The sequence below is a fragment of the Xyrauchen texanus genome, chromosome 12, assembly GCF_025860055.1.
Source record: "Xyrauchen texanus isolate HMW12.3.18 chromosome 12, RBS_HiC_50CHRs, whole genome shotgun sequence".
Classification (NCBI taxonomy): Eukaryota; Metazoa; Chordata; class Actinopteri; order Cypriniformes; family Catostomidae; genus Xyrauchen; species Xyrauchen texanus.
In genome coordinates, this window is record NC_068287.1 from 47991115 (window position 1) to 48007025 (window position 15911).

The window sequence follows — 15911 nt, forward strand, 5'->3', positions numbered from 1 at the left end:
ACTATATTTCACATGCTTTGCCAATTCTGGGTCGGTTTTGATCCCCAAAACTGAACGAAGGTCCCTCCAGTAATCAAATGCCCTGCAGATGTTCATTATAGTTTTTGCTCGACCACGATAATGTTCCCGCTTAGCCAGACGGGATTCAGTAGATAAATGATGTTTTTTTTGGGCTTTTTCTGAGTTTGTGTAGGAGTCTGTGTTGTGCTGGGAGCTGGATGTTTGCTGGATTCCATCTCTAAGATAACGTTACCTAGTGTTGCAGTTTGTTGTCGCTGTTGAATATCGGAAGAGAAGCACTGAGGCAAGGCTCTCGGGAAAAAGGCTCTCCTGGCAAAAGCAGCCCGCAGGATAGGTTACCTACAAAGTCTGGGAGGGGTTTTTTATGTTGCGTTACAAGCCATTCACACAGTGGATGAAAATTGTTACATACTGCACCTTTAATCTTTTAATGATCTTAACCAAAAATCATTGGTCAGGAAATGTCTCGCTTTGATTCCTCTGTCCTTGTTTTCTTTCCTTGCAACCATTCCTCATTTCCTAAGAGGGTGAGGTATGAAACAAGACAAAGTCAGGAAAGTAATCGAGGATGTATATTTTCAGAAATGAGAAGCACCCTTAGAAACATCTTAACTGTAACTCAGAATGCCATGCAGTGATGTAAACATACCAGCAATACATTCCAGCAATACATTCATGCATCTTAAAATCATGTGATCTCATCATAGTCATTATAAATATTTTAAAATCATTTTATATGTTTAGTAATGTAGAGTCTGTCCCTCATTACACTTGAAGACATTTGTTTAAATACAGCATACATTAAAGCTGATATGTAACTTGTTCTGTGTAAAAATAATTTCTCCAATCCTATCTTGATATGCAGAGACAAATATCATTGAGCTTACTTTTCTTGAAACTTGTAAACACTGTGTTTCTGTGGCACTATGAAACTTCCCATGTTTGTTTTTTAGCGACCCGTCACAACAGCACTGACTCAACCAATGGTGTGAGATGGGACTATATGCTTGTACAATAAACAGCAGATGGGGGGTCATGTTCAGAAAGATGTTTTGAAAACAAATTGTATTTTTGCAATTCCGTTCGTTGGTGCTAGTGGCACAGAAATTACATAATTCAGCCTTAAATAAAATTGGGGGATCAGTCAGTTCAGAAGGAACTCATCCGCAAAATGGTTTTAAGATGAATTCTCTTTCAGTTTATCATTGTAACAGAAACAAGTGTTGCTTTCTGGACATAAAATGCTTGCTTTGCACTGGCAACCCCCACATTCCCTCACTTTGTCACACTGGATTTATTACTTCCTTGATACTGTGCATATAAACCTGTCAGAGGCCAGAATGCATAAGGAAGGAGGGGTGGCAAGGGGGAACAAGGGAGCAATGATGTTCAAACTATAAATTATTGCATTTGTACTGCACACATTGTTATATATATTTGAAAAGCAATACATTTTTGATTAAAGAAAAAAAATAAACCTGAACTTCCACTGTCCTCCTGTCCATATGCTTTTTCTTACAGACAGCTGGATCAATGAATATCTATGTTCAATATTTGATCAATATACAATCTACTTATTGTGCTGTATTTCATTCTCTGTTAAAGACTGGCAGGCTGTAATCTCACTGATGAGTGCTGTGAAAGTTTGTCTTCAGTTCTACAATCATCAAACTCCCTGAGAGAGCTGGACCTGAGTAACAACAACCTGCAGGATTCAGGAGTGAAGCTGCTCTCTGATGCACTGAAGAGTCCTCACTGTACACTGGAGATACTGAGGTCAGCGATTTTCAGTAGAAATAATCAGACATTGAAACAATAAATGGCTCAGTGACTGTCACAATACTTCTTGTCTAACTGTGGAGTATTCACTCTGGAATATTTTGTTGTATAAAATACATTGATCATTTTGTTTTATGTTTAGATTGTCAGGTTGTGGATTCACTGGTCAGTGCTGTGAAAGTTTGTCTTCAGTTCTACAATCATCAAACTTCCTGAGAGAGCTGGACCTGAGTAACAATAACCTGCAGGATTCAGGAGTGAAGCTGCTGTCTGATGCACTGAAGAGTCCTCAATGTACACTGGAGATATTGAGGTCAGTGATTTTCAGTAGAAATTATCAGACATTGAAACAATAAATGTTGTCATATTTTCAGTCATAAGCTTAATTTACATAATCGTCAGCTAGCATCTGCCAGCAAGAGGTCATTATTCTCTTAACTGACAGGTCTCCCTACTGAGTTAATGATTCTGACAACTAGGAAAGCATTTCTGATGTGTAAAAAAAAAAACAATGCTCCGTCGCAGGGCTTTTGTGTTCTCATCAAGTAACCAATGAGCTTCTTTTTCTGAAGAACTGACCACACGTCATTCTCTGATCTGAACGTTTTCATCAGCAATCACACTCACAGCCGCATATCATCACAAACACTGATTGTAATCCATAGTGATTCTGTTACCAAGGTGTTTTCTGTGACTCTCCAACACTAAAATGACTAATAAAATAAGAAAGCATAGGCAGAACAGTCTGTTATTATTGAACAGAAATCCTTTTCTCACTGAAAGCTGTGGCAAACCCAGAGAGGTTAAACACACAATCACACACATCCACAGCATAAAGTTACTTCATGAATCCCATCCTAAATCACTATTATAATTGTTTATGTTCACACGGTACTCCTGTTGTTACTTCGGTGACCTCCATGTGAAAGGTAATCAGAAATAGAGTTCGGCACATCTGTCACCCCTCCGCCATTATGAGTCTATAAAAAGAGCGAGATCTCAGCAATGTACCGATCACAGTCGATAAATGTGATGCCCTCAGCCAAGAGTGAGTTGTTTGGAGTTGACTAGTTTGACACTGACTTTAGTGACTTCAGTTTATCATTGTAACAGAAACAAGTGCAGTTCTTCTGAAACTGTGGGGGACTAGTTCTGTAATAATCTGTTGTATAAAACTACTTTCTGATCATTTTGTTCTTTGTTTAGATTGGCAACTTGTAGATTCACTGGTCAGTGCTGTGAAAGTTTGTCTTCAGTTCTACAATCATCAAACTCCTCAAGTCTGAGAGAGCTGGACTTCAGTAACAATGACCTGCAGGATTCAGGAGTGAAGCTGCTCTCTGATGCACTGAAGAGTCCTCACTGTACACTGGAGATACTGAGGTTTGTGTTTGCAGTTCATTATTACATTGGAATATAAGTTATGAATATATTGTGGTTCATAGCTGTGGATACTCTGTATATGTGAATGGGTTTCCTCTGCTGAATCTGATTCCTCTCAAGGAAATCAAGTCCTTTTGATTCTGACATCACAGTTCAAAATGATCACAACATTCATTTTTGACCAGTTCTTTACAACAATCTTCTTAAAATGTTCAGATGAGGAACAAAACTTGCTGCAGATATACAGTAGAATTTGCTCTGATACCACAAACAATCAAAAACAATACAATACACTGCAACAACAGGAAATATGATATAATAGAGGAGTCAGTGTGACTGCAGGTAGGTGATATACTGCATATTATATCTCAATTATGTTCTGCCTATTTAATGTATTTATATATCAATATTTATGTATTTGCTCTGAAATGTCATGAGAGTAATAATATAAATAATCAGAGTAACATGATTTCAACCAAACAGCCATTGTAGCCAAGTATATTCAAAATATTTAAAGCAAGACATAAACATTTAGTTACAAATAATGAAATGATGTTTTCCAGAACAATTTTATAACCAAGTTATTTGTTTTTAAATAAACAAAGAAGGGCGAATGATGTTTTTTCATATTGCAAAAGTATTTGTATAAACAGTGTGCAAAAACTACAACTTACATTTATGCATTTGGCAACTTCACACACTTGTGTTTTTGAACCCAGTCAGGTTGAATATTATTGTATTATTTGAGTAAACTTTTATTAGACTGAGAGGATACAATTGATGTCTATAGAAGTGATATATTTCTGACATATCTATTTCACCTGGTAAGGGAACACAGAGACCTGTGATGCTCACTGGTTTATACGGTGCATTCTGGTATTTTGGGGGAGTGACTGTTTCAGTGCAATGGACCAATTTTTTGACTGGGACAACCCTAGAAATGGACGACTCCATGACCAGTGCACTGACTTATGATCAAGGGCCGATTGAGATGCACCATATGAGTTCAGTCTCTGTGTACTTCACAGGTACCAGGGGCCTGATATATAAATGTTACGTACACACAAAATGGGCTTAGAAATAATGTTTTTTTTTATATATATAATCTTACTGTAAATATGTGCACACCGGCTGTACACTTTTGACTGCGTTCGCACTCTTATACTGGTGTGTGTGAATTGGCAACTCCAACTGGCCAAGTAATGAACTCAACATACTGATTATTGCATATGAATCGCAGCTCTACCTATCGTTCCAGCCTGATGACCCAACTGTCTCAAATAATTCCAGCAGCAAGGTGAGGGGACGAACACACACATGCACTGAACTAGTCTGAATGAGCCATCTCCTTTTATACCCATATGTCCGGGGGGAAGAGCGGCATGCAAATTCCACTCACCAATTTTAATGTACTTTTTCTGAATAAAGCAAAGGTGATTAAGGCTCTTAAGAGCGAACCCTTAGTGTCACAACTTTGACACATCTTGTTCACTCCATCAAAGACATAGGTTGCATCAGTAACCAAGACTATTATCTGACTGTTAATATGTGTGTTTTTCAGTGGCGGCTTGTCAATAGAGGGCGCTGGTGCGCCGCCCCCATCAAAATTCCAGAAATATACATGAATACAAAAATGATATAAAAATGAAATAAAATAAAAAAATTAAATAGTTTACTCGTACGATGTGCAGGCTGGTAGTACGAGCATCAGCATTTAATAAAAACTGTCTTTAAACTATTTTCTATGTTTTTCAATATGTTTCATGCGGTTTAATGTGCGAGGGACGCCGGACAAATGGATGTCTATCTGAGTCCTTCAATTTTCGGGCAGCATGTGACCTGAAGCTGGTGTCTAATTGGTTTCTTAAAGATTCTCCTCCGGGCGCAGGTTGCTGCGTCCCTGGCGAATCAGAATTGGATACATGTTATTTTATCCAATCTGATTGGTTTTCGTCACCTGTCATTCAACTTTACGCTCTATGCTCTGCGAGTGCGCAGGTGACTCCGCCAAAACCTTGCTAGGCTGATCACTTTCGCAGAGATAAAGGCAGCAGTTAAACCAAACTCTGTCATTGATTTACAAAAAAAACCTTTCACAAGAAGTTCGCTGAAAAAAAAAAAAAAAAAAGAAACTCTCTCCACACCATTGGTGAGGAAAGCAGTGGTTCTCGGCCATTAAAGAGGCGCCGGGCGCTCAATTTAAAAGCGCGTGAAAGGATTGCAGCAGAGTTGAGTTTGTTATAGAAATAAGTCTAAATACCATTTTACATTGTTGTGCTGCAGAGATGTCCTTCCCACATATCATATTCTACAGACTCAAGAAAACATTTTTTGTTTGGTATAAATCCTTATGCTTAATATTACAACAGCATCCCAGAAATAATAAATTGGCAACATAAAAATAAATTATCAAATGAAATATGAAGCCATCAAAAACTACTGTCTTGTATGGGACACAAACTCAAATGGCTCTATTTTTATTTTGAAAGTCATTGCAACTGTGACAACTAGTGGCCTACTCCAGGTTACTACCTTACATTTATATATATAGATATATTATTAACTCTATAGGTCTGTGACACCATCCTGGGACACACTAGGGAGCGTTTCTCCTTCACAGACCACCTTGTCTGTGCCACCTTGTTGCAGGGGGACAGGTTTGGATACCTTTCCTGAAGATGCATTGAGCAGCACAATGAAAGCGTACCCGATGCTCAGTGGAAGCAAGCTGAAGACAGAGCTCAGTCTCATCTACAGCAAGGAAGAATTCAAAGCCTGCCGTGGTGCTGTGGACCTATTCCAGCTGTTTCAAATCAAATCAAAGTTTATGGAGAATAATCTCGAAGAAGTCTTTTCCGAAACTGTGACTCTCCTAAACGTTCTCATTACCACACCCAAGACCACGGCTGAAGCTGAGAGGTGCTTCTCAACCTTGAAAAGAATAAAAACTTTTCTCAGAAACACCATGACCCAGGAGAGGCTGAATGCACTGGCATTGCTCTCCATGGAAAAGAGACTTGTTACTGAGATGACTGACTTTAATCAGAGAGTCATTGAGAAATGTGCTGGCCAGAAAGAAAGGAGAGCACAATTTATAAGTAGTCAACATGCTTTCTGGTACTGCTTTGTATTTATTTTCGCCCACAAAAAAAGCGCCCCCCCAAAAAAAATTATCACCAGCCGCCACTGGTGTTTGTAGATTATTTGACTGTTGCTGTTTGTGATTGTAGATTATCTGATTGATGTCTTTGTGTTTGTAGATTATCTGGCTGTATGGTGACAGATGCTGGCTGTTGTTCTGTGGCTTCAGCTCTGAGTTCAAACCCCTCACACCTACGAGAGCTGGATCTGAGCTACAATCACCCAGGAGAATCAGGAGTCAAACTGCTCTCTAAGAGACTCAACGATCCAAACTGCACACTGGACAAACTGAAGTATGTTGAGCTGTAAAACCCTGCTTACACCCCTACTCATCCCCTACTTGGTCTTGAATACACTGAATGGCCAGTGAATGTGCTGAAATAGCACCTGTATTTATTCCTTTCAACAAATTAAAATCCCTAACAAATACACACAGATGACATATACTGTTTCATTAGAATGAGGACATTTTTGTAATCATGAAATGTTATCAGAATTTTGATTTTACACATTTTCTAAAAAGTAATCTTCAAGCATCTGTCACTTAACCCTTTCACACTTACTGTTGCATATTTGTTGATGGTTAATGACTGACCTAGAGCTCGACCGATTTATCGGCAGGCCGATATTAGGCATTTTCCAAACTATCGGTATCGGCGTTTATAATGGCCGATAAATGAATATTAAAAAAAAAAATAAAAAAAACGGACGAAACACCCTTCAACCATGTCATGAGTGTTGGAGTTGTATAGTTTGTCCACCAGAGGGCACTCTACACCGTCCCTGTTGGCAACACTCGTGTATAACGCGCCACACATCCTGCAATCTGCTGATCCAGCCAGAGTCGGGCAGAGAATCAGTTATCCATGAGTGAGATCATCGGTGAAGTGTGTTCATGCCATGGTGAGTTGGTCACATACATTGCTTGAATAACAAATAAAAGAACATCCCCATCAGTTCTCTTAACTCAAATAAGCATGACAAAATTTGTGACTATTATGTCCAGTTTTGCTGCTGTTAAATAAGCCGAGAGTGAAGCGGAATTAGCTAGTAATAATTACGTTACGTTGTTACAGTGTAGTTGACTGACTGTCCTTTTAACTTTTGACGATGTGACTGAAGCAGGGCTTGAATTTCGGTCATGGGATTAGCGATAATTTAAGCCATTCCACTAAGGTTAGCTTTTGTAGTCGAGAAATTCCGCACAAATATATTTGCTTCATCTCAGAGCAAATGATTAAAAAATAAATTCACAGATGCGAGAAAAAAGATGTCAAACTGTATTTTATTTTCGAATTTAATACCTCAATCAGCGCTGGACCGGCATTCTCTTCCGCTGAGCCCTGTTACAGACAGATCATGTTTCACGCGGTCAATGCAGTGCTCTGCGCTGATCTTATCCACACTATCGAGTGTAGGTGCAGCATTCTAACATTGAGTCATAATGAGCTGTTTGTGAAGAAATTATCCGCTTCCAAATAATGTCATTTTAATCACACAATTGAAACATTAAAAACCATTTTGCTTTTTATGGTGTGCGAGTGATAGAGCGCGGCAGCAACGAACCAACTGATCAGCTTACAGCGTAACAACATTGAATTCTCGGCCGAACAGCTGATCATGATAGCTGTACAGGGCGCCTTATTATTCATCTCCATAAATATATCTAGTAGTAAAGCAAGAGCTAGAAATCAATTAATCTTTTGCTGATACTTCCTTGTCATCATGGAGAGCGCTCATGGTTGCATAGCAACGACAGACGCCACGGGAGAGCACGCGCTTGTGCGCGGCGCTGTCTCTTAATATAAGTCACATGAAAAAAGTAACAAGAAATGGAAAAGTGACTGATATTGAACTGAAATGCATTAAAAAGACTCTGAAACTGATATACATAAATACATATAGTTTAAACTGAGTTCTTAATATCAATTTGAAGGAGAGCATGGCGTATTTTGTATGAAGTTTAAAAAAAAAAAAAGCAAAGAATTGAACTGAACTGAAACACATGAACGACACTGAAATAGAGAGACATTAATATATAGCCTAGGCCTAGTTTAAACTGAGGTCTTAATGTCAATTTGAAGAAGAGCATGGTGTGTTTTTGTTGTTGTTGTTGTTATTTACTGTTTTGAGAACTGGAAATGCACAATTCATGTAAATACAAATCTGTATATATTAATAAATGAAGATGATGAAATTAGCAATGCATCAAAAGTTACCCCCAATAATCTTTAGATCCCCCATGTGACCCATGTAAGGGGAATTCCCCCCCAGTTTAAAAAACGAAATTCAGGCCCTGTGAAGTATTTCTTTAATAGCGCGTGACAGTTATAGCAATGAGACGTATCATCTCTCCTTGGCCTGTTATATTAAAAATGTATGTTTTACAATTTGCAGTATGACATTATCCATTGCTAAATTATGGCTCATCATAGACTAGCTAACCACAAAGCTAGCTAATGCCACTATCATCAGTGGAAGACCGCTAACGTTAACATTAATGAGCTTGGAAACCACAACAAACTTTTTCTGCCTAAATAAAGTAATGATTATTACTGTATTTATAACTAGCATATCTCTAGTTACAGTCCCTGCATTGTAAAATGTAAGTTAGACTTGCGAGGAGTGAATATTTAGACAGAGAAAAAGTATCAAACGTATCTTGTGCATAAAAGACAAAGTTAGCTTTTCTTTTACATGATGTGTGTGAATCCAACGACGCCAAGTGTGCGTTGCAGACTGTCGTTCAGCCGCAGCATTAACGAGTCAGCGAAAGAGTGTTCAGCACCATAGGGAATATTTATGAGGATAGGCGAAGCTCTTTGAAAGGAGATAATGCAGAGAAACTTTGCTTCTTGTACTACAACCTGCCTCTGCTGGACTGGAGCTATTGAGGATTGACTGATTCAGTACACTACCTCATATATACTGTTAGCAATTTATAAGTAGTATAGTTTAAAGTTATATTTATGAAGCTATACCAAGTCTTTTAATACTGGTAACTTTGATTTGGTTGTTATTGTTTTTGTGTTTTTGTTCAAAGGACTTTACGTTTCATATCTTAAGTTTGTATTTTTATACATTTTATTTATCAGAACTTTAATATATTTTGATGTTCCTCTGTTCTGTTGTGACAATAAAAGAAACAAGTTTCTTTTTAAAATGCATTATCATATTATTTTAGTTAAAACTCATAAATAACTACAAATAACTTATTTATCAGAACTTTAATATATTTTGATGTTCCTCTGTTCTGTTGTGACAATAAAAGAAACAAGTTTCTTTTTAAAATGCATTATCATATTATTTTAGTTAAAACTCATAAATAACTACAAATAACTAATGTTAGGGAAATCTGTTAATGTTTTGTTGCACGTTTCTGAAAAAAAAAAAAAAAAAAAAAAAAAATATCGGCCGATATATCGGTTTATCGGATTTTAAACCCAACAAATATTTGTATCGGTATCGGCCTTCAAAATCCTTTATCGGTCGGGCTCTAGACTGACCCCTCAGAATAGTGTCACACATTTGTGTTTCTGCAACAGTCAGTGCTGTCCGCTTTCATGCAAACACTAAACTGTGTTGCCCAAGTGCCTGTAATTTATAATCACACAAACTATTACTAACACAGTCTTTTCAAGCACACGGTATGATTATTTTATGACACAGACATCCAAATGGTCACAAAAGTACCACTATAAAAGTTTATAACTCAAATACGAAATGTGATCACTGATCCTCACAGCCATGTCTGTTTACATTAGGTGCCATTCTGATGTCAATCATAAGTAACTCAAACAGCAACTGAATAGTCTTTTCAAGCACACAGTACGCTTCTTCTTTAAAGAGATTGTCACAAAAACACCACGATAACAGACAACAGCTCAGCTATATGCAGTCAAGATATCAGTGAAACATGATCATTCCAATCCACCCATGTTTGTTTACATTAGGTGGCAATGTGTTTGTCACACACACATACATACACAACCACACACATTGGTATCCTTGGTATCATTATGAGGACTCTCCATCGACATAATGATTTTTATACTAAAGGTCGACCGATAGTGGATTTTACAGATATAACTATGTTGGGCAGTACCTGCCGATAACCGATTAATCAACCGATAGTTTTAAAATTGATCCTGAATGAAAAAATAACACTCAAACTAAAATAGTGCTGAACTTTATTACAAATATAAGAAATACCGACTGAACAATGAAAATGTATTGTACTTTTTTAAATGAAACACTGTAAATATATAAATATTAATATATATGAACTAATATTCAAATTTTAAAGTCAGCTGATTTTTAAATTGACATTGTTTCCTTAGTCCACAAGAGGGCGCAATAAATACATAAACCATTCAGCACCTTTATATTATTGCTTAGAAAATTCTGTCCTGGCTGTTAAAAAAAGAGAATTTCATTTTATAATGTGCATAAAATAAAATTAATAAAACGTTTTAGGCAGTTCGTATTCTCAAATGTTAATTACAAAGTAAAATAAGGGGGGTAAACGCTTCAATAGACAGTTCACATCACACCCAGTCTACAATCTTATTATGAAGTTAGCCGTCATAAAATCATAAAGCCATACAAATTACCCCCCATCAAGAACATTATTGTAAAGTTTTACTAATGAGTAAACAAATTTGGGATTGGGCCACATTCAGCCTACTCATGAAAAGGTAAAAAAATTAAAAATGTAATTCATGTTTTTGATTTTGAAAAAACTGATATTGCTACATGAAGGTGTTATTGACTACATTTGTATGAAGTTTAGAGTGTTTTGATTTTATCAATCAAACTTCATTGGCTGTGAAGCTCAGAGTCCTCAATCTCTCTAATATACTATTTGGCCCAGTTTGGCACAATTTAATGTTTTAAAGCCCATTGAAGAGAGAGAGAGACACACAGAAAGACACAGAGATACAGAGATCTGTCAAAAGTGTTCCAGAGTCAGATCGTAAGATCTAAGAAACCTCTTGTACCAGTAGACTCTGCCAATTCTTGGAGTTTTAAAATATCAGCCTCCAAGATACTCATTCTAAAATTAGTCTCTATAGTGATGTGTCGAGTAAACCGTAAAAAAAACTGCTTATTTTGGGCTTTTCCTACATCCCACCATCATTGTACAGAGTTATAAAAACCTTTCTTAGTTTTAAAATCCACCCAAAAAAAAATTAATTTGTCATTTAGTAATGGAGTGTTGAATTGTTTTATAAAACGAATAAAACCCGAACATTTGACCATGCAATTGTCAGAAAAACTAACAGATACAATGTGACAGTTCCTTATGATTGTAATGGTGTTTAAAAACATCAAATCTGTCCAATCTTGCCATAGAAATGACTCTTATCACACATGAGTCCAAGTATACTGTTTCTGCATTCACTTTAAGCATTTCCAAACACAATTCATGCATCTTAACATCTTAAGTTGAATCAATCGAGTTCTAGAAGGCATATGAGGTTCTAAATGATTCCTGTCTAGATTAGTTTCTGTGCTGTTAAAATCACCTCCCAAAAATAAAAACTCTTCTTGATTGCATTTTTGTAACACAGAACACAAAATATTTAAAAACGCCATTCTCTCTATTGCTGAGACTGGACAGTACACACAAAAACAATAACATTCTTTTCATAGTTTGCTCTTACTTTTAAAAGTCTACTTTTTACTATTTCTTCTACTTGAAAAGAATGTGGGCTACATTTGTTTCGTAAAAAGAATAGCTACTCCACCACTAAGTGAAGTATTATGACTTAGAAACGAAAAGCCACCCCATTCTCTAGCCCAATCAGATGCATTATTTAGATCACTATGAGTTTCCTGCAGCATCACCACATCTAACTTGCTCTCCCGTGGCGTCTGTCTATGCAACCATGAGCGCTCTCCATGATGACAAGGAAGTATCAGCAAAAGTTTCACAAATTCCTAAATTTCCATTCTTTTCATAAAATCTCTTGCACACTGGATGAATCTCTTTGAGAAAAACTAAAACTTGAATCCGAAGATTCATTGCCACTTTCCATCTCTTCTTTGTCATCATCATCATCCACATTATTTTTTTCTGTTTACATTTACATGTACATTTATTCATTTGGCAGACGCTTTTATCCAAAGCGACTTACAAAAGAGGAAGAACATCAGCGAATCATCTTTAGGAGACAGTGGTACAAAAAGTGCCATATTACAAAGTTTCACTATCATCAGAATTGTATACAAAACAGTAACTGGTTAAAGGGTAACTAAACCCTAAACCAACTTTTTTTAGTTAATGATCTGTAAGCATGGGGCTTTATTAGTACTGGTCATTGATTCAAGTAATTTTTTTGACATTTGTGTAGAAAGTGTTTTAATTCTACAATATATGGTGTAAAAACGTCTGAGTGCTGCCCTCTTCAGGTTGAACGGTGGCTACTGCAGTTGAATTTTCCTATTGGCTGATGCGGTACTTCGTGACGTAAGTGGTGACAGCTGACGTAAGCAGGATCCAGCTCAGCACGCCAGATTCATGTACATGTCGTCTTGCGACCGTGTGAGGAATAATAATAACATAGAGTCTGACAGCTCTGTCAATTAATCCGTCACTACGAGTCTCAGATGCGCGCCCCCCACCGCTCAGCCCCGCACTCGGTTCGTTCCCTCTATCCCCGCTGGGGTCTGCCCACTTTTCCAGTATTTTCAAATATTGCTAGTGGGTGGAGTCAGACTCTGAGCAGGTGTTTAGTTACCCTTTAAGTCCTCTTTGAAAAGATGTGTTTTTAGCCATTTTTTGAAGATAGAGAGTGAATCAGCTTCACAGTTTGCATTGGGAAGTTCATTCCACCAATGTGGTGTGATGAAACTGAAAGTCCGTTAAAGTGTTTTGGTGCCTCTTTGTTTTGGTATGACAAGCGACGTTCCTTAGCTGACTGCAGGCTTCTGCATAAATGTTTTTAGGTATGCTGGAGCCGACCCAGTGACTGTTTTATATGCCAGCATCAGGGCCTTGAATTTAATATGTGCATGAACCGGCAGCCAGTGGAGAGAGACAAAGAGTGGTGTAACATGAGCTCTCTTAGGTTCATTAAAGAACAGACGTGCTGCTGCATTCTGGATCATTTGGAGAAGTCTAATAGCACATGCAGGGAGGCCTTCGATGAGAGCGTTACAGTAGTCCAGTCTAGTTATGACAAGGGACTGAACGAGCAGTTGTGTGGCATGTACAGAGAGGAAAGGTCTTATCTTCCTGATATTGTAGAGTGTAAATCTACATGATCTTGCAGTCTTTGAGATGTGGTCTGTGAACACTTTAAAATATTTTTTCTTTTAACTGGAACTTTGAACTCAGTTTTATCTGATTCCAGATCAGCATCATCACAAAGTTCAAATGATTGCCCCTTCACATTATCACTTCTACCCTTTGTCAAAGCTGACTCAGCAGTGATATCACTGACTCCTTCACTTGCTACAGCATTAACTTCCAACCCACCTTCCTGTAAAATCACTACTGGTGCAGTGTCCTCAGAACCTACATCCTGAGCCTCAGAAACACTTCCATCGTTCCCCACAACAGTCCGATTATTCACATTCAAGATGGGAGCATTAGAGGTCCCTGACTCAAGCCTTTCCTCATCATCACTATTAGTCTCCCTCATATTTTGTCCGTCAGTTGACAGATGATCCTCTTTATTCCTTTCAGGGCAAGCCGAATTAGATGACCTACCCCACCACAGCCAAAACATTTCATCTTATCAGTTGTGGCATACAAAAAGTTGTCAACCTTAATGTTAAAGTCAAGTTCTTTGCTGTCTTTGAAAATCATGTTGACAAATCTTCTAAAAGAAATTATGTTTTAACAGTTTCTTAATCGGTGAAACCAACTTTCCATAGCGGGACAAGATCTTGACCAGTGTATCATCAGAAACAAAAGGTGGAATATTAGACAATATAACCTTTTTTGAAGGTGTTGAAAGTGGAAGAACAGGTGTAAAGAGATTATTTACAACAATTCCCTTCTCCACTAATTTGTTTGCCTCTTCCGTCAAATAAAAAAAAACACAACAGCACTTTTCATTTTAGATGCCGAAAAAATACTGTTGTGGCCAACAACATCTCCCATCACCAAACAACAATCTTCAACACTCACCGCGGACGCCACTTTAACACCATGACGCCGCGTGAGATTCTTTAGAAACCCAGCTCAGGAGTCCGCCATGGTCACACAAGGGGGAAAAAACCCCACGCGACCCAAATCAAACAAACAAAAACAATCAAAAAGAAAATAAATAAATAAATAAATAAATAAAGAAGAAAAAGAGAGAAAACTCATTCAGAAAATCAGAACATAGTCTGCTACAATCCAAAAAACATTGATAAACTGTTTCTCTCTGCAAACAAAAAGGATATTTTTACTTGCATTGGGATTTATAACAGAAATAAAATCATTGAGAGCCACAATACCGTGTAGGATTCTCCATTGTAGATATCCTACCCTTTTGTCAACGGTGGTTTGTATAATGCTCTCCATACAGATCTGACCTCATTGTCAAGCCCTAAATGAGCTCTCCAAAGAGTGTAAGCCCTTCCACTTAGTTTACTTTTGTTTAAATCTTTAACAAACATTTGATACATTACTTTTCCTTCCATGCTATCAAACTCATTTGTTAGAGTCTCTCTGGACTCTTAACAGTTGACCGGTACAGTCTCTAAAATCAGGAAAAAGAGTAAATGCAGGAAAAGAATCATCAACAACTGGTTGGCAGTGTCCATTACAGTAGTCATTTAGCAAAGATAGTTCAGTCTCTGTAAGTTCATGCTTCCAAGTGGTGAGCAGTTGATTTATGATCCTGATGGATCTAACTCCCACATGAGAGGCTAGACCTGCAGCGTTGAGCAACTTAGATTAGATTAGATTCAACTTTATTGTCATTGTGCAAAATACAAGTACAGAGCCAATGAAATGAAGATAGCATCTAACCAGAAGTGCAAATAGCAATATGTATATACAGTAGGTTTATATATAAAAACCCATATTGTATATACTTACATATTTATATATATATATATATATATACACTCACCTAAAGGATTATTAGGAACACCTGTTCAATTTCTCATTAATGCAATTATCTAATCAACCAATCACATGGCAGTTGCTTCAATGCATTTAGGGGTGTGGTCCTGGTCAAGACAATCTCCTGAACTCCAAACTGAATGTCAGAATGGGAAAGAAAGGTGATTTAAGCAATTTAACCATGCGTGGCATGGTTGTTGGTGCCAGACGGGCCGGTCTGAGTATTTCACAATCTGCTCAGTTACTGGGATTTTCACGCACAACCATTTCTAGGGTTTACAAAGAATGGTGTGAAAAGGGAAAAACATCCAGTATGCGGCAGTCCTGTGGGCGAAAATGCCTTGTTGATGCTAGAGGTCAGAGGAGAATGGGCCGACTGATTCAAGCTGATAGAAGAGCAACTTTGCCTGAAATAACCACTCGTTACAACCGAGGTATGCAGCAAAGCATTTGTGAAGCCACAACACGCACAACCTTGAGGCGGATGGGCTACAACAGCAGAAGACCCCACCGGGTACCA

The 15911-nt window shown here is 37.7% G+C and overlaps 1 protein-coding gene across 1 annotated transcript in view; it reads left to right on the forward strand.

The window, feature by feature from the left end:
- Nucleotides 1-15911, forward strand: part of LOC127652407 (uncharacterized) — a 746522-nt gene that overhangs the window by 533349 nt on the left and 197262 nt on the right. The window contains exons 18-19 of the mRNA XM_052138529.1: nucleotides 1943-2113; nucleotides 3007-3183. Coding sequence (XP_051994489.1) covers nucleotides 1943-2113; nucleotides 3007-3183 — 348 coding nt within the window. The remainder of the gene's footprint in view (nucleotides 1-1942; nucleotides 2114-3006; nucleotides 3184-15911) is intronic.